Source organism: Cetorhinus maximus, chromosome 16 (assembly GCF_964194155.1).
Source record: "Cetorhinus maximus chromosome 16, sCetMax3.hap1.1, whole genome shotgun sequence".
Lineage (NCBI taxonomy): Eukaryota > Metazoa > Chordata > Chondrichthyes > Lamniformes > Cetorhinidae > Cetorhinus > Cetorhinus maximus.
In genome coordinates, this window is record NC_135894.1 from 98554571 (window position 1) to 98578460 (window position 23890).

General features: G+C 45.9%; 1 protein-coding gene across 1 annotated transcript in view; it reads left to right on the forward strand.

Moving 5' to 3' along the window:
• Positions 1-23688, forward strand: part of LOC144691910 (lysozyme C-1-like) — a 49446-nt gene extending 25758 nt beyond the window's left edge. The window contains exons 3-4 of the mRNA XM_078560484.1: positions 21659-21734; positions 23622-23688. Of these exons, the coding sequence (XP_078416610.1) occupies positions 21659-21734; positions 23622-23688 (143 nt within the window). The remainder of the gene's footprint in view (positions 1-21658; positions 21735-23621) is intronic.
• The last annotated feature ends 202 nt before the right edge of the window (positions 23689-23890 follow it).

The window sequence follows — 23890 nt, forward strand, 5'->3', positions numbered from 1 at the left end:
GATATGAGAAAGCTCTGGCTGGTAAAAGTAGGGAAAATCCCAAGATATTCTATAAGTATATCAATGGGAAGAGGATAACCAGGGAAAGAGTAGGGCCCATTAGGAACCAAGGGGGAAATCTATGGGTGGAGCCAAACGACATCGGTAGAGTGTTGAACAAATACTTCACATCCATCTTTACCCAAGAGAATGAGGATAAAGTTATCGAACTCAGGGAGAGAAACTGTGAGGTTCTTAAGCAAATTGATATAGGGAATGACAAGGTATTGGAGGTGTTGGCAGGCTTAAAAGTGGACAAATCTCCAGGTCCAGATGATTTATGTCCCAGACTGCTGAGGGAGGCAAGGGAGGAGATCGCAGGGGCTCTGACCCAAATTTTTAATTCCTCTCTGGCCACGGGGGATGTGCCAGAGGACTGGAGAACAGCTAATGTGGTTCCGCTATTTAAGAAGGGTTGTAGAGAGAAGCCAGGGAACTACAGGCCAGTGAGTCTCACGTCAGTGGTAGGGAAACTATTGGAGAAAATTCTGAAGGAGAGGATCTATCTCCACTTGGAGAGGCAAGGTTTGATCAGGGATAGTCAGCATGGCTTTGTCAGAGGGAGGTCATGCCTAACAAATTTGATTGAATTTTTTGAGGAGGTGACCAGGTATGTAGATGAGGGCAGTGCAGTTGATGTAGTTTGTATAGATTTCAGCAAAGCCTTTGACAAGTTCCCACATGGGAGACCTATAAAGAAGGCAATTGCACATGGGATGCAGGATAATTTGATAAGGTAATTTGATAACATTCAAGGCTATGGGCCAAGTGCTGGTAAATGGGATTAGGTCGGTAGGTCAGGCGTTTCTCACGTGTCGGTGCAGACTCGATGGGCCGAAGGGCCTCTTCTGCACTCTGATTCTGTGATTCTGTGATCACCTTTTCAAGTCAGCTTATACAGCATGAAAACAATTAATAAAATAGATTCTAGGAGAGAAAGAAAACAAGGGCTTTTTTACTTGAATGCTGAATTACTCACCATCCACGATTCTCTGAAGGCCTTGGTTTGAAAACACAGTCCTTTTTCTTCTCGTCTCGCTCTTAAGTTCTCTTTTGTCATCAAATACATACATAACAATGCACACCCCTAGGAAGGGAAAAACATGTTTACATGCTGCACCGAGAATGCGACCCACAATCCATACCCTGACAAGCTCATTGGGGTCAGTCTGGAGTAGCTTGGCCTTTGCAAAAGCTTTCAGCCCCCCCTTTTTTTCCATCTGCCCAACTCCCCACACACCCCTGAGCTAAGGACCCATTCAATTTCTATCGGTGCCATTTGTAATTGAGACGCCATGTCCATAGTTCAGATATTTTTGAGAAGCGTCTGTTTGTTTTAGCATATTAGTGAAATACTAGTGTGGTGTGGAACTTGCATGTTGAGTGTTCCAAAACAAAAAGTGCAATCTAAAACCCTCTGCTACATAGAAAAGTTCAGAACTGAGATTGATAGATTTTTGTTAGGGAGGGGTGTTCTTCTTGAGTTCTCTGCCTGAAGGCCACAGTGCCACGGCCTCCACATCAGAGATAGGCCAAAGAGGCAGGTCCTGAATCTCTCCCAGCCAGAACAGGGATGGAATCCCATGCTGTTGGCGCCGATTTGATCAACATCAGCTATCAAACCAACTGGCTACACACAAAAACATACACTTTTACATGTATGTTGTAACTGGAGCTATGGATAGTGATGGTAGAGGCTCCAATTTTCTTTCCATCAGATTGCTGACTAGGAATCTCTCCCACTCTTACCCCTGCATTGGCGTGTGTTGTAAGGATTTACAAGTTTAGACCCAGCCTGCATCATGAACATGCCTTCCTTGGCCAAAAAGTCCTGTAGTGGGACTCAGGCCCACAGCTCCTGGCTCAGAGGCAGGAAGGTTATCCACGGCATGGATTTGTAAAGGGAAAATGGTGTTTAAATAACTTATTTGGGTTTTTTGATGAGCTAGCAGAGAGGGTTGATGAGGGTAATGCAATGGATGTGGTGTACATGGACTTCCAAAAAAGCATTTGATACAGTGCCACACAACAGCCTTGTGAGCAACGTTAGAGCTCATGGAATAAAAGGGACAGTGGTAACATGGATATGGAATTGGCTGAGCAACAGGAAACAAAGTGTAGTGGTGAACAATTGTTTTTTTGGACTGGAGGAAGGTTTATAATAGAGATCCCCCGGGAAATATGTTTAGACCCTGCTCTCCCTGATAGACATCAGTGATCTAGACTTCAGTTTTCAGAGCGCTATTTCAAATTTGTGGATGATAAAAATGTTGAAGTATTGTGAGTCATGAGGAGGCGAGTGCAGAGCTTCAAAAGGACATCGAGAGGTTGGTGGAATGGGCAGACAAGTGGCGGATGAAATTTAATGCAGAGGAATGCGAGGTGATTCATTTTGGTGGGAAGAACGCAGAAAGGCAATGGGTGGGATTTCCTGGTTCCCCCCCCAGCGGCAGACATCGTGGCAGGTGGGACAGAAACATTTGGAGTGGAGCCAAAAATTAAGTGTCCCACCGGCATGGAGACAGTTTGAAATTTTCCACTCCCGACCTCCACGCTGGGTTGGGTAGCCTGCCGCGTCATGTCAAGAACTGCATTTGCATTTGCCTTTCAATATCATGAATGCTCTTGAAAAGCCCAGCTCGCTGGAATCAAGCCCCCATTCCAGATCAACTGGCCATACTGGCGGGTAATCAGACTGGCGTGAGTCACAGCCTCATATAAGTGACATACAACTGGCGAACTACCCTTCATTCACGCCCTCGCGGTGTGTACGCGCACAACACTCACTTGCATTCCACCGTGCTGTGGTCCCGGCTGCTCCAAGCCCATGCCAGGGCTGCTCAGGCAAGACCAGCAGGAAGGCACGGGCAGAGGGTGTTGGAGGGCAAAGGTTTGACTGGGGTGGGCAGTCGGGGGAGGACTGGGGAAGATAGCGCAGAGGCACATGACTTGGGGAGCGGGGGGAATGACTGATAAGAAAGCACAGAGGCACATGACTTGGGGAGGGTGGATTAGTTGGGGCCAGAAAGCATAGCCATCCTAGGCTATTGCGCCACACTTTAGAGGGCTGTGCCTGGTATGCCTGTCCTGGCCCCAGTCCAGGGAGGGTGGGGTTCAAAGCTGGTTTTATCGCAAAACCTCAGCACCACCATTTTTCAAGCTCATCCAATGACCCGGTTGTAAAACAAGGTATTAATAAAAATCGCTAGGGCGGGGCTCTCAGGGCTTGTGGGAGGAGTCTACTGGATTTTTGAGCCAATTAAAGTGGTACCCTACTAATTTATGCTGTACTAAATGGAGAGTACGGCACAGCTGAGACAGATCAGGAAGAGTCAAATGCCAGCTGAGGGGTTTGGGTAGTTTAGGTCATGCGAGAATCTATTTCGCATTGGGACATTCTTTTGATAGGGTTCCAAAGACCCTTTGTCCCTCTCATAGGAAAGCGCAAAGGATTCAAACTGTAAAGGGACAATGGCCAAAGTGTATCTGCCTAATGCCCCAAAGACCTCAACAACTGGTAGCTGGCAGGTTAAGGCATTGTATGGCACCCCTATTACTGTTATTACATCAATGCAAGTTTGGGCTGCAGTCTAAAACAAAGGCTTCAGCCTGACAGTGCCCTCTCTCAGGCTGCTATTGACTGGCAGCACTCAGTCAGATCCAACCCCACCTGTGAAAGCACCATCATGCCTGGGGCATTCGTGCGGGGGTGCTGGGGAGGGGAGCCCTACCGGTGATCCTTAAAGCAGGGCTACCAGTGCAAGGGATGATTTGGGGATGGAATGGCCATGATGAGTGCAGCCCATGGGCTTCACAATGACTCCCTAGCTTGCGAATGGAAGGTTAATGTTGCATGCTTATCTTCATTTATATCTCCGTTCAATGTTTCCACTGAGGGGAGAGGGAGTGGAGCATGGATTGAACAAGCTTTTTCATGGCAATAAGGCAACTAAGGAGGAGAGGAAGGGCCTGTCACCTTCGGGCTGGGCTAGGGGAAGAGCCTCACTTGATGAGCAAGATCCCCTCAACACCCTGAAGCTGACGCTGGCAGACCCATTACACGGAGGTGTTTGGCATGACCAAGAATGTACCGAAGACACTTTTCACACCTTCAGAAGAGCGAGAGACAGTGCTGTGGATGTCTTTGCTTGTCAACGAATGTGGTGACTCGCATCTGCCACATTCCCCAGGAAGAGCTGATGCTTCCCCAGGAAGAGACTGGGAGGCCATGCATTACTAATAGCTTTAAAGGTGACCACTGCTCTGAACTTTTTTGCAAGTGGCTCGTTCCAGATCCCCACTGGGGACCTCTGTGGAATATCACAATCCTGCACTCATAATTGCACCCAAGGGGTCACCGATGCCCTTTTCAGTAAGGCACACAATGACATCCAGTTCTCCCTGAATGAAACCAGCCAGGCTGCCAGAACAGTGGTTTTACAGTGATCTCTGGCTTCCCACATGTGGAGGGTGCCATCGACTGCACACATGTGGCTTTGAGAGCTCCCTGGCAGCAACCAGAACGAGTCATCAATAGAAAAGGCCTCCACTCTCTCGATGTGCAGCTTATCTGTAACCACCAGATGCAGATCATGCAGGTCTGTGCGAGATACCCTGGGAGCTTGCATGACTGTTACGCCTTGAGTCACTCGAAGACACGCCAGATCTTCAAAAGCCCTCAGAACATCCAGTGTTGGCCCCTTGGTAACAAAAGCTACCCGCAAAAGACTTGGCTGATGACACCCGTTCATTGGCCACAGAGCGCTTCAGGAGAGAAGTAGAATGCGGTTCACTCCGCAACACGCTTCTTGATTGAGCAGACCATTGGCATGTTGAAGATGTGTTTATGATGTCTGGCCCGGTCAGGTGGCTCTCTTCTGTACTCTCCCCAAAGGGTCAGAGGGTCACCTGCATCATCATGGTTTGCTGCGCTCTAGACAACCTGGCACTCCAAAGGGAGGGATGATTTGGCAGAATGAGAGGTGGAGAAGCTGCACGCCTCATCCAATGATGAGGACATTGAGAGGAATGAAATTAATGAGGGTGAGGAAGCTGAGGTTGTCAAAGGAAAAGGTCATAGCACAGGCCAGATGAGGCAGGCATGCACATTACATGCTTATAGCCATCAGGTTTCAGAGGATTAACAAATAGCTCATATGATCCACTTTCATGAGTGCCCTCCATGCTGGTTCCACCTTAACATCTCTGTTGCACTCCTCAACATCTCAATGAAATACATCAATCTATGAATGAGTAGTTACATTCATGCGTCATGACGTCCTCATCCTTGGAAGGCTCAACAGCCTCTGGAGCATTGGTCGTTCTGTTATAGAATAAAAACTCCACCTTCGTGCACATTTGTTTTTATTCAGCCACAGGATTTGGGCTTCGCTGGCTAGTCTAGCATTTATTGCCCATCCCTAATTGCCCTTGAGAAGGTAGTGGTGAACTGCCATCTTGAACCGCTGCAGTCCATGTGGTATAGGTACATCCACAGTGCTGTTAGGGAGGGAGTTCCAGGATTTTGACCCAGCGACAATGAAGGAACGGCGATATATTTCCAAGTCAGGATGGTGAGTGATTTGGAGGGGAATTTCCAGGTGGTGGTGTTCCCATCTATCTGCTGCCCTTGTCCTTCTAGATGATAGTGGTTGTGGGTTTGGAATTTGCTGCTTAAGGAGCCTTGGTGAAGTCCTGACATCAGAGTGAAGGCGGACATACTTCTCCATCCTCCGTTGAATCCTGGTGACAGCCTCTGACAGCCCTGCCTGCTGTGCTGCTGTCTGTCTTTGGAGCTACAACATCCCTCCATGGGCTGATTCCAGAGACTTGTCATCGGACTCGGACTGAGCAGGAGCCTGGCCTCCAGCAGTCCTCTGAGTGTTGGTGACCTTGTCTGTCACTGCCTCCGCCTGCTGTGGACCTGAGTCTTTGCTGTGCTCAGCAGATGGTGACCTCAAGCCTGCTCTAAAACTACTCGCACTGGTGGAGGGTGTAGGCGAACACAGTTGTGGCTTCACATTCAGTGAATCCTCAGGATTCTCATCATCTGGTGGTCTGGGGGCTTGGGCTGATGGGCTGGCTGCCAGGGACCCTCTTCCTTTTCCTGCTGGTGCCTGTTAAAGAGAGATAATATAATTAGTGATTGGCTGCATCCTCACCCACATTAAAAAGTACTCTCAGTTTTGGCTGGCGTTTGGGGAGCTGTTGCTGGGTCCTCACTGGCTTGTTGGGAGACGCCGATCTCACCTTTGGCACAGGCGTGGTTCCAGTCCCTGCTGGCCAGTTCTACTGCCTGCTCCTGGTATTGAGCGAGTGGCCTGGGCTCTGGCATTCCCCCTCCAGCCTGAGATCTCTCCCTGTTGTTGTGGGCGATCTTGTCCTGCATAAAGACAGATGGACAGATTATGAGCAGGACCAATGCTAAAGCAGATGATAAGCTTGCCTGCCTTCTCTGTGTGCTGAGTGGACCCATGTAAGGACTGAAGACACGACTTGTGCAGGATGTGACATGAGATGAAGATATAATAGTGTGTGTTAGAATCAGTGGTGATATACATTGTGCCATAGTATGTGAGATCCCTGTGGACTGTAACCCTGCAAATGCCTCATGGCCCCATAAGAGTGTGAGTTGAGATTGAGGAGAAGGTTGACTTGCCCTGGCAGAGCAGATGAAGATCATTCATCCTCTTCCTGCACTGGAGGGGCGTCCTCTTCTGAGGAGCACTGGTGCTGACTGCCCTGGCAATCTGCTCCCAAGCCTTGGTGATGAGGTTGGTGGACCTGTGGCTCCCATCATGGGGGTAAAGTACTCGACTGCCTGGAGCAGTGTCACCAGTTCCTTGTCACTGAACTTAGGGGCACAGCGCTTGTCTCTTCTGGGGGCCTTTCTGGTCCTTACCACGACAAGTCCTGGGGTGCAGAAACTCAATGTGTGCGCAGGTACCATTTAAATATGGTGCCCATAAATATGAGCTGATGAGGTAAGCGCTGAGTGGACGAATCCCAGCCCACCTCTCTATGAGATACGATATGCTGTTCATTCATGCGTACATAATGAGGTGGAAAGTGGATGATTTGGCACAGTGTTATGATGTGGCAGATGATGTGTGCCAGAAGGGCAAAATCAATGAGGGAAACTTGGTCGCTCAATCCCAATGGTTTTGCAATTTATATTTATTATGAGATGTGTGCAAAGAATTCCGAAGTAATAAGTCCATCAAGACATTTAGAGATCTTTAAAATTAAATTAAATTATTTATTAACAAAATATAAAAGATTTCAAGCACATACATAAAACTACAGATTACTTACTACAGTAATAACTCCTAAAATTCCTAATTAACCTGACTCCAGTTATACCCCCTTTAAGGCAACTGTCCAAAATAGATTTTAGATTTAAAACAAACTCAGCAAGTTAACACAATACCCTGGACAGTGGAATTTGTTATATAGCAGACTTATGCACACATGCAGAGGGCTTTATCAAGGCTCTTTCATACACTCCTGTTAGATCTTACATGATCTTCTGACACATAGCCTTTCATTCTCCTTTATATATGTTTCTCTCTTTTTAATATGTGAATTCTATTGTTCCATATGTCTTTGAAACTGTATCTCCCTCATAAAAAACTTTCATGTTGCCACTATATATTGTCAGTAACCTTTGGGGAAAATAAACACATTCCCTAGCCTTGCTTATCTGGTTAGTTGTAAACAGACTAAGAACCCTTTGAAATCCAAATCTCCCTTCATTTATCTAAAGATGCAAATTCCCTTCACGCCTTACATGCTAAGCCATTATCCATGTTTACTCATTAGCATGTCAAGCACCTAGCTTCTTTTGATGATTTTGACTACAAAATGTAATTAAATCACACGCAGGCAGAAAAAACACATGCCCCCCCCACCCCCCTCCCCCGCCCCCCCGTAAACCTACTTCACGACAAACCAGAAAAATATTCGGAAAATTATTATACTTTCATCACACACAGAAACCTGCCATGCCAGCCGATGGAATCCACACCGCCATTCGCGCCCGCCGCCGCACTTTGACTCCGGAGTGGAAAATTCCACCCAAGATAAAAGAAAGGGTACAATTCTAACACGGGGCGCAGAAGGGATCTGGGTGTATACATATATAAATTATTGAAGGTGACAAGACAGGTTGAGAGCACGCTTAATAAATCTTATGGCATCCTGGAATTTATTAATAGGAGCATAAAGTACAATAGCAAGGAGATTGTGTTAAACTTGTATGAAACACTGGTTTAGCATCTAGTGGAGTATTGTGTCCAGTTCTGGGTACCACACTTTAGGAAGGATGCGATGGCATTCGAGAGAATGCAGAAAAGATTTACTAGAATGGTTCCAGGGATGATGAACTTCAATCACGTTGATATATTGGGGAAGTCGGGGCTGTTTTCCTTGAAGAACATAAGGCCGCGAGAGGGTTTGACAGAGGTGTAACAAAACCATGGCGGGACTGAACAGAGTGGGAGAAACTGTTCCCAAAGGTGGGAAGGATCAAGAATCAGAGGACACCAATTACAGATGAGTTGCAAAAAAGGCAATGGCGATATGAAGACCCTTTTGCACAGCATATGGTTAGGATCTGGAATGCCCTGCCTGAGAGTCTGGTGGAGGCAGATTCAATTGAACCATTCAAAAGGGAATTAGGTCATTCTCTGAAAAGGAAAAACTTGCCGGGCTGCAGGGAAAAGGCAGGGAAGTGGCACTCAGTGAATTGCACTTGCAGAAAGCCAGCACAGAAATGATGGGCAGAATGGCCTCCTTCTGTGCTGTAACCATTCTATGACTCCATGGAAGTTTGCTCATAACTAATCGTCTTTCTCACTTTCTACTTAATCCCCAAAAGCTTTTCTGATTCATAAGATGCACCATCTTCAAAACAAAAGTCGGGAGTGTGATGGAATGCTCTCCACCTGTCTGGATGAGTGGAGCTCCAAAAACACTCAGGAAGCTCAATACCATCCAGGATAAAGTAGCCCGCTTGATTGGTACCCCAATTAATTTTTAAAAATCTTGTAGATGCTGCTCCTGCTGTGTGTCGGTGGTGGGGGAAGTGAATGTTTATGATGATAGAGATTATCATCATAAACATTCACTTCCCCCACCACCGACACACAGCAGGAGCAGCATCTACAAGATTCTTTAAAATTAACTCATAGGATGTGAGCTTCACTGGTTGGGCCAGCATTTATTGCCCATCCCTAGCTGCCCTTGAGAAGGTGGTGGTGAACTGCCTTCTTGAGCCGTTGCAATCCATGTGGTGTAGGTACACCCACAGTGCTGTTAGGGACAACTAACCAGGATTTTGGGTTTGGAAAGTGCTGTTGAAGGAGCCTTGGTGAATTTCTGCAGTGCATCTGGTAGATGGTACACACTGCTGCTACTGTGCGTTGGTGGTGGAGGGAGTGAATGTTTGTGGATGGGGTGCCAACCAAGCGAGCTACTTTGTCCTGGATGGTGTCAAGTTTCTTGAGTTGTTGGAGCTGCACTCATCCAGGCCAATGGAGAGTATTCCATCACACTCCTGTCTTGTGCCTTGTAGATGGTGGACAAGCTTTGGGGAGTCAGAAGGTGAGTTTCGCACCGCAGGATTTCTAGCCTCTGACCTGCTCTTGTAGCCACAGTATTTATATGGCTTGTCCTGTTCAGTTCCTGGTCAATGGTAACCCCCAAGATATTGATAGTGGGGGATTCAGTGATGGTAATGCCATTGAATGACAAGAGGCAATGGTTAGATTCTCTTGTTGGAGGTGGTCATTGCCTGACATTTGTGTGGCGCGAATGTTACTTGCCACTTGTCAGCCCAAGCCTGGATATTGTCCAGGTCTTGCTGCATTTGGACATGGACTGCTTCAGTATCTGAGGAGTCGCACTGAAGCAACTCACCAAGGCTCCTTCTATAGCACCTCCCAAACTCGTCACTTTTACCACCTAGAAGGGCAAGGGCAGCAGATGCGTGGGAACATCACCACCTGCAAGTTCCCCTTCAAGCCATGCACCATCCCAACTTGGAAATATATCACCGTCTGTTCACACACTGTCCTGACTTGGAAAAATATCACTATTCCTTTACTGTCACCATGTCAAAATCCTGGAACTCCCTCCCTAACAGCACTGTGGGTGTACCTACACTGCATGGACTGCAGCAGCTTAGGATGGTGGCTCACCACCATCTTTTCAAGGGCAATTTGGGATGGGCAATAAATGCTGGCCTGGCCAATGATGCCCACATCCCATGAAAGAATTTGTTTTTAAAAACATGTGACTCCAGGCCCACAGCAATGTGGTTGACTCTTAACTGCTCTCTTCAATGTCCTAGGCAAACCATTCAGTTGTCCCAAACTGCAACAGGAAATTCAAGTGGATATAAAACCTGAAAGACTCCCTGACATCAACCTAGGCACTGGAAACAATAACAGCGCAACCTGTCCAGACAACGCAGTAAATTCCTCCTTGCTAACACCTGGGGGCTTGTGCCAAATTTGGAAGTGCTCTGCCACAGACTAGTCAAGTAACAGCCATACATAATGAATCATACCTTACAGCCAATATCCCATACCCTAGCATTACCACTACTGGGTGTGCCCTGACCCAATGGCAGGACCGAGCCACTAGATCTGGCAGCAGAGTCGGGAGGGAGTTTCCCTGACAGTGCTCAACATTGGCTTCAGGTCCCATGAAGTCTCATGGCATCAGGTCAAACACAAGCCCACTACTCCATGTTGAACGCAATTTGGAAGAAGCACTGAGGGTAGCAAGGGTGCAGAATGTACTCTGGATTGGGGACTTCAACGTCCGTCGCCAAGAGTGGCTCAGTAGCACTCCTTCTGACCCTGCTGGGTGATTGCTGAAGGACATGGCTGCTAAACTGGGCCCACAGCAGGTGATGAGGGAACCAACAATAGGGAAAATCTTGCCAGACCTTGTCCTCACAAATCTACCTGTTGCAAATGCATCTTTCCATAGAATTCTAGAATGGTTACGGCACAGAAGTGGGCCATTCAGCCCATTGTGTCCATGCTGGCCATCTGAAGGAGCAATTCACTTAGTGCCACTCTCCAACAGCATTGGTAGGAATGAACACCACCCAGTCCTTGAGCAGAGAAAATCCTGTCTGTACACAGAGGATAGCCTCCATTGTGTTGTGTAGCACTCTCCCTGAGTTAATGGGATAGATTCAGAACAAATCTAGCAGCTCAAAATTGACATCCATTAGGTGCAATGGGCCAGCAACAGCAGCGGAATTGTATTCAAACACAACCTCATGACCCGGCATATCTCTCATTCTAGCAATGCCATCAAGACAGGTTAAATGAGAAATGCAGGAAAACACATCAGGAGCAGCACTATATAAAGCACCAAGCTGACCAACAGAGACAATATACATACTAAACAATGGAAGCAGCATGTGATAACAGAGTTAAATGATCCTACAACCAATAGGTCAGATCAAAGCTCTGCTACAACCAGTTATGAATAGTGCTGGACAATTAAAGAAAGAATCAGAGGAAGAGGCTCAACAAATATCCTAATCCTCATTGATGGAGGATTCCACCATGTCCATCTACAGCAAGGCCTGGACAATATTCAGGCTTGGGTTGATAAGAAGCAAGTAACATTCATGCCACATGAATGCCAGGCAATGACCATCTCCATCAAGAGCAAATCTAACCATTGTTGAAGAGTCATATGGACTCGAAACGTTAACTGTGTTCCTTTCCGCAGATGCTGCCAGACCTGCTGAGTTTTTCCGGGTATTTTTGTTTTTGTTTTGGATTTCCAGCATCTTATTTGCTCTTTTTTTGCTCTTATTTTTGCGAATCTAACCATCTCTGCTTGACATTCAATGGCATTACCATCGCTGTATCCCCCCCCACCCCCCCTATCAACAACCTGGAAGTTACTATTTACTGGAAACCATTTACTGGAAACTTAGCTGAACCAGTCATATAATTACTGTGGCTCCAAGAGCAGATCATGGGTGGGAACTCTGCTGTGATTAACTCGCAACCTGACTCCCCGAAGCCTGTCCACCACCTAGAAGGCACAAGTCAGGAGTGTGATGGAATATTCCCCACTTGCCTGGATATGCGCAGCTCCCACAACACTCAGGAAGCTGGACACAATCCAGGACAAAGCAGCCCGCTTGATTGGCACCTCATCCGCCAGCTTAAACATTCACTCCCTCCACCACCAACGCGCAGTGTCAGCAGTCTGTACCAACTACAAGATGCGTTACAGCAACTCACCAAGACATCTTCAACAGCACCTTCCAAACCCACAACCTCCACCACCTTAAAGGACAAGGGGAGCAGGGGCATGGGAATGCCACACCTTCTCAAGGGCAATTAGGGATGGGCAACAATGCTCACATTCTATGAAAGCAAAAAAAATATCAGCTACGACTTACTAGAGTAGAAAACGTGAAACTCACACTTTTCCAAACTGAGGCGTTTGTGTCCTTTTATCCGAGCTTGTTTAAATACAGTGGCATATTCGCATTTAGTATTTGGGAAAGGAATTGTGACTGTGAACAGGGCACTGAGAATGAAAAAGGTCTTCGTCTTGTTGGTTATCACACAAAGTGCCATCTTTACAAAAGTCTGCTCTAAGCTGGAAACGTGGCTTATGTTTCTTCTTTTTGGCAAAGCTCCTGAAATAAAATGCTGCAACAGAAACAGAGAAGCTGGTTTTGTCAGGGTTGGGCCAAGGTTATGAAATTTCACATGGCTTTAACAACATGCACGGATTTTCATCGTCCTGATTAGGTCCAAACAGAGAGACGGATTGGGCAGTTGTAGGCCCCACCTCCATTGCCACCCTTGGTCATTTCATGAAGGCCTGGGAGGGACTGGGCCCTGGAACCTGCCTTCTGCTATAAAGCAGAAAATGACAGCATTGTGGGCTCATTAAGGTCTCATCCCAGGTAAGTTTTCTCAATTTCGGGGAGGCATTTGGACTTAGCACCTTAAAGGTAAATAAAATAGTTTTGCCTCCTTCAGAGGTCATAATTAAATGCTGTAGAATGAATTGTATCTTGTATTCAGTATGGCGAGTTATGAGACTGCTGTGTTTGGATGACCTAACTACCCCTTAAGAATTGTGTTTGCCTGGTTATCACTTCTGTCAACTGACAAGCCGCCAAGTAAAAGATCAACATGTGGAAAAGTCTTCAAATGGGTTAAAAAAAAAGAAGCTTGACACTGTCCAGGACAAAGCAGCCGCTTGATTGGCACCCCATCCACAAACATTCACTTCCCCCACCACCGATGCACAGTAGCCGCAGTGTGTACCATCTACAAGATACACTGCAGGAATTCACCAAGGCCCTTTGGACAGCACCTTCCAAACCCACGACCACTACCATCTAGAAGGATAAGGGCAGCAGATAGATGGGAACACCACCACCTGGAAGTTCCCCTCCAAATCACTCACCATCCTGACTTGGAAATATATTGCTGTTCCTTCACTGTCGCTGGGTCAAGGTCCTGGAACTCCTTCCCTGACAGCACTGTGGGTGTACCTACACCACATGGACTGCAGTGGTTCAAGAAGGTAGCTCTCCACCACCTTCTCAAGGGCCACCAGGAATGTGTAATAAATGCTGGCTTTGCCAGTGATGCCCACATCCCATCAATGAATAAAAAAGGACAGAAGGGTAGAGTATATTTCACACTATTGAAAGGATAGCCTAGTCTGATAATTATGTGTAACTGTTTAATATTTTCCCATTGCTTTTATGCATTTCGTCTGAAACATTAGTGAGGCCACAACTTGAGAATGTGTACAGTTCTGGTCAGCTCATTACAGAAAGATGTGATTGCATTAGAGAGAGTACAGAGGAGATTTAATGAGGATGTTGCCAAGATTGGAAAATTTCAGCTATGAGGAAAGATTAGATAGGTCAGGGTTGTTCTCCTTGGGACAGAGGAGGCTGAGGAGAGATTTGATTGAGATGTACAAAATTGTGAGGGGGGCCTGGATCGATTGGATGGGCAGGGCCTATTTGCCTTAGCAGAGAGCTCAGCGACTAGGGGGCATAGATTTAAAATGATTGGTAGGAGGATTAAAGGGGAGATGAGGAAACATTTTTTCACCCAGAGGGTTGTAGGGGTCTGGAACTCCCTGCCTGAAAGGGTAATAGAACAAGAAACCCTGAACTCATTTAAAAGGTGCCTGGATATGCACCACAAGTCCTGTAACCTGCAGGGTTACGGATTTAGTGCTGGAAAGTGGGATTAGGCTGGGTGGCTCATTATTTTCCGGCACAAACACAATGGGCCAAGTGGCCTGTATCTGTGCTATAAACTTTCTATGATTCTATGAATCTACATCTGTTTAGATAGCCGACCTGGAATCTGTTTGTTTATGCAGTGAGTTTTATGGGCTTTTGGCTGAAATCCAACTGACTAATCATACTGCAAGTAATTGACATTGTTTGCACTGTTGGTTTAAAGTGTCTGTTTGTTTACTCAGAGAGCTTAACTGTTATTTTAGAGGTCTTGTGAGTTCTGTTCAAAGAGTGAATAGTGGGTAACGGGGTGAGGGAGTGAGGGTGAGAGGTTGATATTGAGAGGGGCATGGGATTGATGAGTGGCTGGAAGGCTGATAAGGTGAGATGCCAAGAGGTCTTAAATGCTCATAAGGTTCAATTGTATATAGGTGAGCCATTGATTGCCTTAGAAGCACCGGGTCAAGGCTTTTTGGGAACAGAGACAGGGTATTTAGCTTTCTTGCTGTAGACTCAGCCTACCTCCTTTCCTAACTCAGGCCTGGACCCACAAAAGATCCTGCCTGCCAGCAGCCTTAAGAATGATGCAGGTTTGCAATGATGAGATTAGCCCTGTTTTTAAAAGGAATAAAGGGTTATGGGGAAAAGGCAGGAAAGTGGAGTTGAGGATTATCAAATCAGCCACGGTCTCATTGAGTGGTGGAGCAGACTCGATGGGCCGAATGGCCTACTTATGCTCCTACGTCTTATGGTCTTATGGTCTGTTTCATGATTCCCGCCCCTGACATGAAAATCTGGCCGTATGTGATTATGAAGAAAATATGTCAAAGTGCTATTGGTTAACCTGCTCAACATCATGTAAATATTATGGTAGAAAATGGTAGGTGTTGCGTACAAATGTGGATACATCAGGCACAAAGCATAATCAGGAAATTTGCAAATCTTTGGAACTCCCTATCTCGGAGAATGGATGCTCTGGCATTGAGTAAAGATCGGTAGATCTTTAGACATGAAGGGAATCAGGGGATATGGGGATAGTATGGGAAAATAGAGTTGATGTAGAAGATCAGCAGTAACCTACCCGAATATTGGAGTAGATACAAGGGGCCAAATGGCCTACTGCTAGTCCTATTTGTTATGTTCTTATGTAGCAGTAGGTTGACCTGTGACTATTATGGGCAGGCGTTAGCTCCACTGCTGAACTGATTGGATCTGTGTTTTATGCATCGTGGGTCAATGTTGTGAACTCCAAAATCACCCAGTGTTTACAAATGGATTGACATTCGATGGCATTATCATTGCTGAATTCCCCACTATGGGGGGAATCCTGGGAGTTACAATTGAACAGAAACTGAACTGGACTAGCCATATAAGTACTATGGCTACGAGAGCAGGTCAATAAAAAGACCATACATCAATGAAGGCCTGGAAACAGTTTAATGTGACACAAACAACATTTCCATAACACCAAATGGTTTCCAGTGGTGTTCCACAAGGCTCAGTGTTGGGGTCCTTGCTGTTTGTTGCATATATTAATGATTTAGACTTAAACATGGGAGGTATGATTGGGAAAGTTGCAGATGACACAAAAATTGGCCATGTTGTTGACAGTGAAGAGGATAGCTGTCAACTGCAGAATGACATCAATGGTTTGGTTGAGCGGGCAGAGAAGTGGCAAATGGAATTCAATCTGGAAAATGGCGAGGTAATGCATTTGGGGAGGGCAAACCAAGCAAGGGAATACTCAATAAATGGCAAGTTATTGAGCGTAATTGAGGAAGTAAGAGGCCTTGGTATGCATGTCCACAGGTCCTTGAAGGTGGCAGGACAAGTGGATAAAGTAGTCATGAAATCATATGGAATGCTTTCCTTTATTGGGCGAGGTATTGAATACAAGAGCAAGAATGTAATGATGGGACTGTAGAAAATGCTGGTTAGGCCACAGCTGTAATTTCACGTACAGTTCTGGCCACCATATTACAGGAAGGACATAATTGCTCTGGAGAGAGTGCAGAGGAGATTTGCAAGAGTGTTGCCAGGGCTTAAAAATTGTTACTATGAGGAGAGATCGGGTAGGCTAGGGTTGTTTTTCTTAGAACAGAGGATGCTAAGAGGTGATCTGATTGAGGTGTACAAAATTATGAGGGGCTTTGATAGAGTAGACAGGAAAGACTTGCTTCACCTAGCTGAGGGGTCAATTAGCAGGGGCTATAGATCTAAGGTGATTGGTAGAAGGATTAGAGGGGACATGAGGACATGACCCAGAGGCTGGTGGGCGTCTGGAATTCACGGCCTAAGTTAGTGGTTGAGGCTGAAACGCTCAACTCATTTAAAAGGTACCTGGATCTGCATCTGAAGCTCTGTAACCTGCAAGGCTACGGACCAGGGGCTGGAAAGTGGGATTAAAATGACCGGCTAGTTTCTTTTTTATCTTTATTGGCCGGCGCAGACACGATGGGCTGAATGGCCTCTTTCTGTACAGTAACTTCTCTATGATTCCATGGTTCTATATTTCTACCAGTGCCACCCTAGTGTGTCTAAGTGACCTTTTAAAACATTTCCATTTACTGCAACAAGGTGCAATGTGCTCCCCTACCTGAGACATGGCAGAGGTCATGCTGTGGATGCGCTCACTCCATTGTCCTGCATGATTGTTCAAAGCCTCTGGCAGCTCTGTCAGGTTCTTCCCTGTTTGCCTCTGCGACTCCAGCAGGCTGAGCGTCGCCTCATCAGAGGCCCTTCGTCAGGTGGTGGTGCAGCAGTGGCCTGGCCTCCAACAGCCCTCTGACTGTCAGTGCCCTTGGCTCTCACAACCTCCATCACCAGCATCTGCGTACCTGTGAGGTGCTCAGGAGATTGATACCCAGGACTGGTTTGTGATCGTCTCCCCACCGAGGTGAGTGTATCTGCGTTGGTGCAGGGTGCAGGGGAAAGATGAGATGCTGCACCCTTAGAAATATTGGGTCTGTCATCCTCAAAAGGAGGTCTCAGGAGGGTCAATGGTCAGCTGCTAATGAGTCTCTACTGCAGTCGAACCTGCAAAGGGAGCACAAACACTACTAGTGGAATTAATATTGAATGAAATGAGGCAGACCAAGTAGATCAAGTGTCAGTGTAGGAACATTTAGGAGAAAGTGATCATTGTAATGCACGTTTTAGGATGATGATAGAAAAGGACGATAGGCAATCCAGAGTAAAATTAATTAACTGGACGAGAGCCGACTTCAATGGGGCAAGAACGGAGCTGGGCCAGATAGACTGGAATGAAAGATTGTCAGGAAAAACTGTAGCTGAACAATGGGCTACCTTCAAAAAATAATTGCTTTGGGCACAATCAAGGTATTATTCCATCGAAAGAGAAAGGTAGGGCAAACAAATCCAAAGCTCTCTGGATGAAAAATGAAATTAAAGTTAAGATAAAGAAGAAAAAGTGTGTTTATGACAGGTGTCAGGTAGAAAGTACAATTGAGAACCAAGAGGAATACAGAAGGTTCAGAGGGGAGGTGAAGAAGAGAAGGTATTAGAGAAGCAGAGCTGGATTATGAGAAAAGACTGGCAGCCAACATAAAGGGGAATCCCAAAGTCTTCTGTCGGCATATAAATCGTAAAAGGATGGTAAAAGGAGGAGTAGGACTGATTAAGGACCGAAAAGGGAATTTACACATGGACGAAGGGGCTATGGCCGAGGTATTAAATGAATACTTTGCATCCAACTTTACCAAGGAGGTAGATGCTACCCAGGCCATGGTGACAGACGAGGAAACTCTGGGGACAATTTTCTCCCCCGTCAGGGGGGGTTGGGCGGGAGCGAGCATGGGCGAGCGCGCAGCTGATTGACGCCAGTGATCAGCTGGGTGCCACCATTTTGCATGGGCAGGCCAATGAAGGCCCGCCCAGCGTGACAGGCACAAGGAAGCGCCGAGCGCTCCGTGTGTGGACGAAGGGAGGAGGGAGAATCGGGGCCTACGCTCTTTAACGTGCGCAGTCTCCCTGAGGCACAGAGCTGCCTCAGGGAGATTAGAGTGATTTTGAAAAATTTTAATCAAAATAAAAAAAAAATTTTAAGACATGTCCCCTCATGTGACAGTGTCACATGAGCTGGGACATGTCAATGAACTTCATGAAACCTGATCCCGCCCATGGATGAGGTTTCATGATAAATGCGAAGGCCGCCCGGGTTCTTCATCTGCCCCCCAACCTTAAGGTTGGTCAGACGGGCAGCTCTACTAATTACTTTAATTAGTTTTTAAATGGCTTTAATAGACCTTTGACAGTTCGGCGGGCGCGCAGCCAACTCCACTGCGCGCCCGCCGAACTGAGGATCAGAATGACGCGCGGTGATGGCGGGACACACGCCCGACGTCACCGCGTGTCATTTTACGCATCGGTGAACGGTGCCTGTCCCCACTCGTCGACCCGAAGATTCTGCCCTCTGTCACTAGAAGGGTTCAAAATTGATAAGGATGAAGCATTGAATAGTTTGTCGGTACTTAAAGTTGACAAGGCACCGGGGCTGGATGAAATGCATCCAAGGGTATTGAAGGAAGTGAGAGTAGAAGTTGCAAGGGCACTGGCCATAATCTTTCAGTCTTCCCTAGAGTCAGGGGTGATGCTAGAGGACTGGAGAATTGCAAAAATTATGCTCTTGTTCAAAAGAGGTTGTAAGGATAAGCCCAGCAATTACAGACCAGTTTAACCAGTGGTGAGCAAGATTCTAGAAACAATTATTCGCGATAGAATTAGTAGTCACATGGAAAAATATGGGTTGATAAGGAAGTGCCAGCTTGGATTTCTAAAGGGGAACTCGTGTTTAACTAACTTGCTGGGGTTTTTTGAAGAGGCAACAGAAAAGGTCGATGAGGGTAATGCTGTTGATGGACTTTCAAAAGGCTTTTGATACAGACTTGTGAGAAAAGTTATTGCTCATGGAATAAAAGGAACAGTATCAACGTAGATACAAAATTTGCTGAAAAATAGGAAGCAGAGATTAATGGTCAATGGATGTTTTTCGGGCTGGAGGAAGGTTTGTAGTTTAGTTCCCCAGAGGTCAGTATTGCTTTTCCTGATATATAATTAATGATCTAGATCTTGGTGTGCGGGGAACAATTTTGCAGATGATACAAAACTTGGGAGTGTTGTGAACTGAGGATGATGATGTGGAACTTTGAGTGGACTTAGAAAAGTTGGTGGATTGGGCAGATAGGTGGCAGATGAAGTTCAATGCGGAGAATTGTGAAGTGATGCATTTTGGGAGGAAGAACATGGACAGACAATATAAAATAAAGGGTGGAATTTTGAAGTGGGTGCAGGGGCAGAGAGACCTGGGTGTATATGTGCATAGATCATTGAAGGTTGCAGGACAGGTGGAGAGAGCAGTTAATAAAGCATATAGTATTCTGGGCTTTATTAATAGGGGCATAGAGTACAAGAGCAGGGAAGTTATGCTAAACTTATATAAGACCCTTGTTAGACCTCAACTGGAGCATTGTGTACAGTTCTAGGCACCATATTATAGGAAGGATGTGAACACATTGGAGAGAGTACAGAAGAGATTTACAAGAATGGTCCCAGAGATGAGAAACTTCAGCTATGAGGATAGATTGGAGAAGTTGGGACTGTTCTCCTTGGAGAGGCAAAGGCTGAGCGGAGACTTGATAGAAGTTTTCAAAATCATGAGGGGGCAAGACAGAGTAGATAGGGAGATAAAATCTGTTCCCACTCATAAAAGGATCAAGAACGAGAGGACACAAATTTAAAGTGATTTGTAAAAGAAACAAATGTGATGTGAGAATGAACTTTTAAACACAATGAGTGGTTCGTGTCTGGAATGCACTGGAAGTGTGGTGCAGGCAGGTTCAATCGAGGCATTCAAAAGGGCATTAGATGATTATTTGAATAGAAATAATGTGCAGGGGTATGAGGAAAGGGCAGGGCAATGATGCTAGGTCATAATGCTCATTTGGAGAGCCAGTGCAGACACGATGGACTGAATGGCCTCCTTCTGTGCAGTTAAGGTTCTGTGATTCTGTGGTATATTCCCATCTATGTGTGCTATCATCTGCCTTTCTAGCCAGAGTTGATAGATAAACACAAATCCTCCTCACTCATCATGACTACTGCTCCAAACGCAGTCTCCGAGATGGATCGGCTGCTTTGCTCCCTGCCAGCTCCAATTTGGAAATGGTCAATGGACAGATATCTGACATTCCCCCACCCTCCCCGCCCACAACCTGGTCTTCACCCTCTCCTTGTTGTTGTTGTGGTCCCTCTTTTCCTCCCAGCATAAGGGGAGAGCTAGTGAGTATTCAAGTGATGCTGAGGAGAACCCTTTACCACCAGACTTCCCTGTTGCAGTGAAGAGTAGGCTATTTATCCTTTTTCTGCACTGCACCCAGTCCCTGGGCACCGCAAGGCTGCTCACCTCAGCGAATCTTCACTGAACTGTGGGGTGATCCTCTGGCTTGGACTGTGACATCAGAGACAGCTGCATGTGCCCAGTCAATGCCAACAACAGGAAATTCACCAACGGTGGTGGACTCTTCTCACTGGTCCATCCATGCTCTTTTCTGATGGAGACTTAAAAATGAATCTGGCCATGAGTTATACTCTAAACCTTTCATAGAATGTATGCAAAATGAATTCCAACTCTAATAAAGGGCCTATAACTATGGCACCTGCATGGCCAGCAGGAGATGCGGCCGTCCCAACGTCAGAGTCACCACCGCCACATAATTCAGCAGCAAGCCCACGTCACCCTCACTAATTGGCCAGCCACTGTGTTCAGATGGCCGCCAGGAACCCCTGCCAGACTTCCAACCCTTTTGGTCCCGCCACTGGGATTCACGTTGGGACACTAAATTCAGCCCAGCGAGATGAGTATTCATACCAATCCAGAAGAGGCATCCATTTAATTTAAATTTAGATTGGACAATATTAGGAGAACGTCATTAAATATCTAACAATGAGGAGAAGGCTGTTTAAATAAATACTGGTTAAAGTACTCTAATTCACTTACCTATTTGTCAAAATTTGTAAGAAAGATATGTTGAATCTCTACTGGCTAGGTCGAGACTGATGCCACTGTGGGTGACTCCCTCAACACAACCGAACTCTGATGTGGCAACTTTATATCTCAGCAATAGTGTTCCACACAAGTGGAGCAGAGCGGAGAAAACAAATATTTCCAAAGATTAAGTATTTAGTGAACCCTGGGCATCTGGAGCCCAGCCACACTTATTTAAGGACAGGACCATCTTCGCCAAACCAAAAGCCTTAGGTCATGGTCATCAGTACACACTTCACTTATGAACGTGCAATGAATTGATTTTAATACCAACATTCTATTTTCCTTTGTAGATTTTATTAATGATAACATCATGGATGACATTCAGTGTGTGAAAAGGATCGTGAAACCCCAAGGAATGAATGTCTGGTACGTTGAAATGTTTTACTTCCTTGCTTCTAGCTGTCTCTAAACATCAGTTGCATTTGGGAGTGATGGAAACCTATAGACTGGTATCTGCAAAAACTGTAGCCTTGGTCTATGAACTGTCTATGATTCAATGCACTGGACCAATCACCCACCTCCAATTGGATATCCTGAAAACAATGTTGGACTGAAGTCTAGCTTGATTGGCACACTCACTGCTCAATGGCTAACCCCCAGCCCTAAAAATGACCCTATGGCTTAAAATTGTTGTTTTCACTTCCCAATTGCCTATTGCTAGCCCTTCCTCTTGGAATTAAGTGACTAAATCAAGTGAAAAAAAGAAAGAGAAATGCAAAAGGAAGAAGGCTGCTCTTGGTCAGGATTGGCCTTCAATGGACATTGTCTGAATGTCACAAAATAGAGGCACAGCACATCCTAACCCTCACAAGGTGAAGCCAGTGAGCTTTCCCCACACCCCACAAAGGAAGCAGAAAAGGTATAAAACCCTGTTACTGAGACGCTGTTTCCCTTGGCTGGGGAATCTAAAACACCGGGGCACAGTCTCAGGATAAGGGGCTGATCATTTCGGACTGAGATAAGGAGAAATTTCTGCATTCAAAGTGTTCTGAATCTTTGGAATCCTCCATCCCAGGGGTTGTGGATGTGCCATCATTGTGTATATTTAAGGCTGGGGTAGACATACTTTTGGTCTCTCAGGGAGTCAAGGGGTATGGGGAGCCAGCAGGAAATTGGAAGCCCAGATCAGCCAATATTATATTGAATGGCAGAGCAGGCTTGATGGGCCATATGGTCTGCTCCTGCTTGTATTTCTTCTGTTCTTACTACATTCAAAGGGAGGTTTTCAATGGGTTATGGATTGGTCATTGTGGACTAGACACAACAATATACCATTTTTAATGCAAAGAAATATCCCACAGAGACGTGAGAAAGAAGTGCACTTTGAAATAAAGATGGAGGTATTAGGAGGAGTGACCACAATGTTTACAAAGAAATGGGCATGAAGTAGGGTCTTAAAAGAGGAATGGGAAATGGCGAGCACCGTGGGATGTGAATTCTGGATTTGTGGTCCAGTTAGCTGAAAGTACAGCTACCAATAATAGGACAAAGGTTAGGCGGTCATTGAAATGGAGAGTTCGGATAGGATGCTGATGTTGCACTCCAGATGGTTCTAGGAATAGGGCAGGGAGAGATCCTGGACAAGAATTTTAAATTTGTGGTGTTGGAGGATGGAAGACAATATTAAGAAGAGGATGTGTGATGTATGTGTATGAAAGTGGGACTTGGTATGTTATAGGATATTGACAGCTCAGATTTGGATGGAGTGAAGTTTTTGGAGGCTGGAGAATGGGAAGAGAGCATTGTAGTAATCCACGTGCGGTCCAATTTCTGTGTTCCGGTCAACATTGCTCAATCTGTTTGCTTTCCCAGTTTAGCGCCGGCTCTCAAACATCTGACGCAAACTGGTCTGACATCGGTGACTTCTTCACCATCAGTTGCTAGAGTGTTCAGTGTTATATCCTCATAGCCAGAATGAGCAGGGGAGAAATTCATTGTGAAATGAGCTTTCACACTCACTATCTTGGTTCACAAGTGATGAGTGTCCGCCTGAGTAAAATACTAAAGACCTGGCCACAACTTCGAAGAATATGGACAAAACTTGGATATGCTCTTAGTCTCTGAGACCAGTAAAGAAATCCAAAATAAAAACCAAAAATGCTGGGAAATACTCAGCTGGTCAGGCAGCGGTGGAGAGGAACAGAGTTAACGCTTCAGGTAGATAACCCTTCAAAAGAAATATGAATGTTTGTAGGGACTTTCATTGGTCATTGCCGGAGTTCCCTCTTGTTTAACGCTATTTTTCTTTTGCAGGTACGGCTGGAAGAAAAAGTGCCAGAGCAGAAACCTTAGCAATTTTCTGGTTGGCTGTAAAATGTAATGCATAAAAGAGCCCATTCATTGGACCCACTTGCTGCACCCAACTCATAACATGTGTTGCATTTACTAGTTAACTTGACCTTGTTAAAATCCCAGTAAAGGTTTTTTACGCTAAGCTAAGCTTTCTGGGGATGTTAAATCCGTAAAGTCCTGTAACCACTTCCTGTTCATTTGATTAGTGAATTTTTCGAATCCACTGCTAT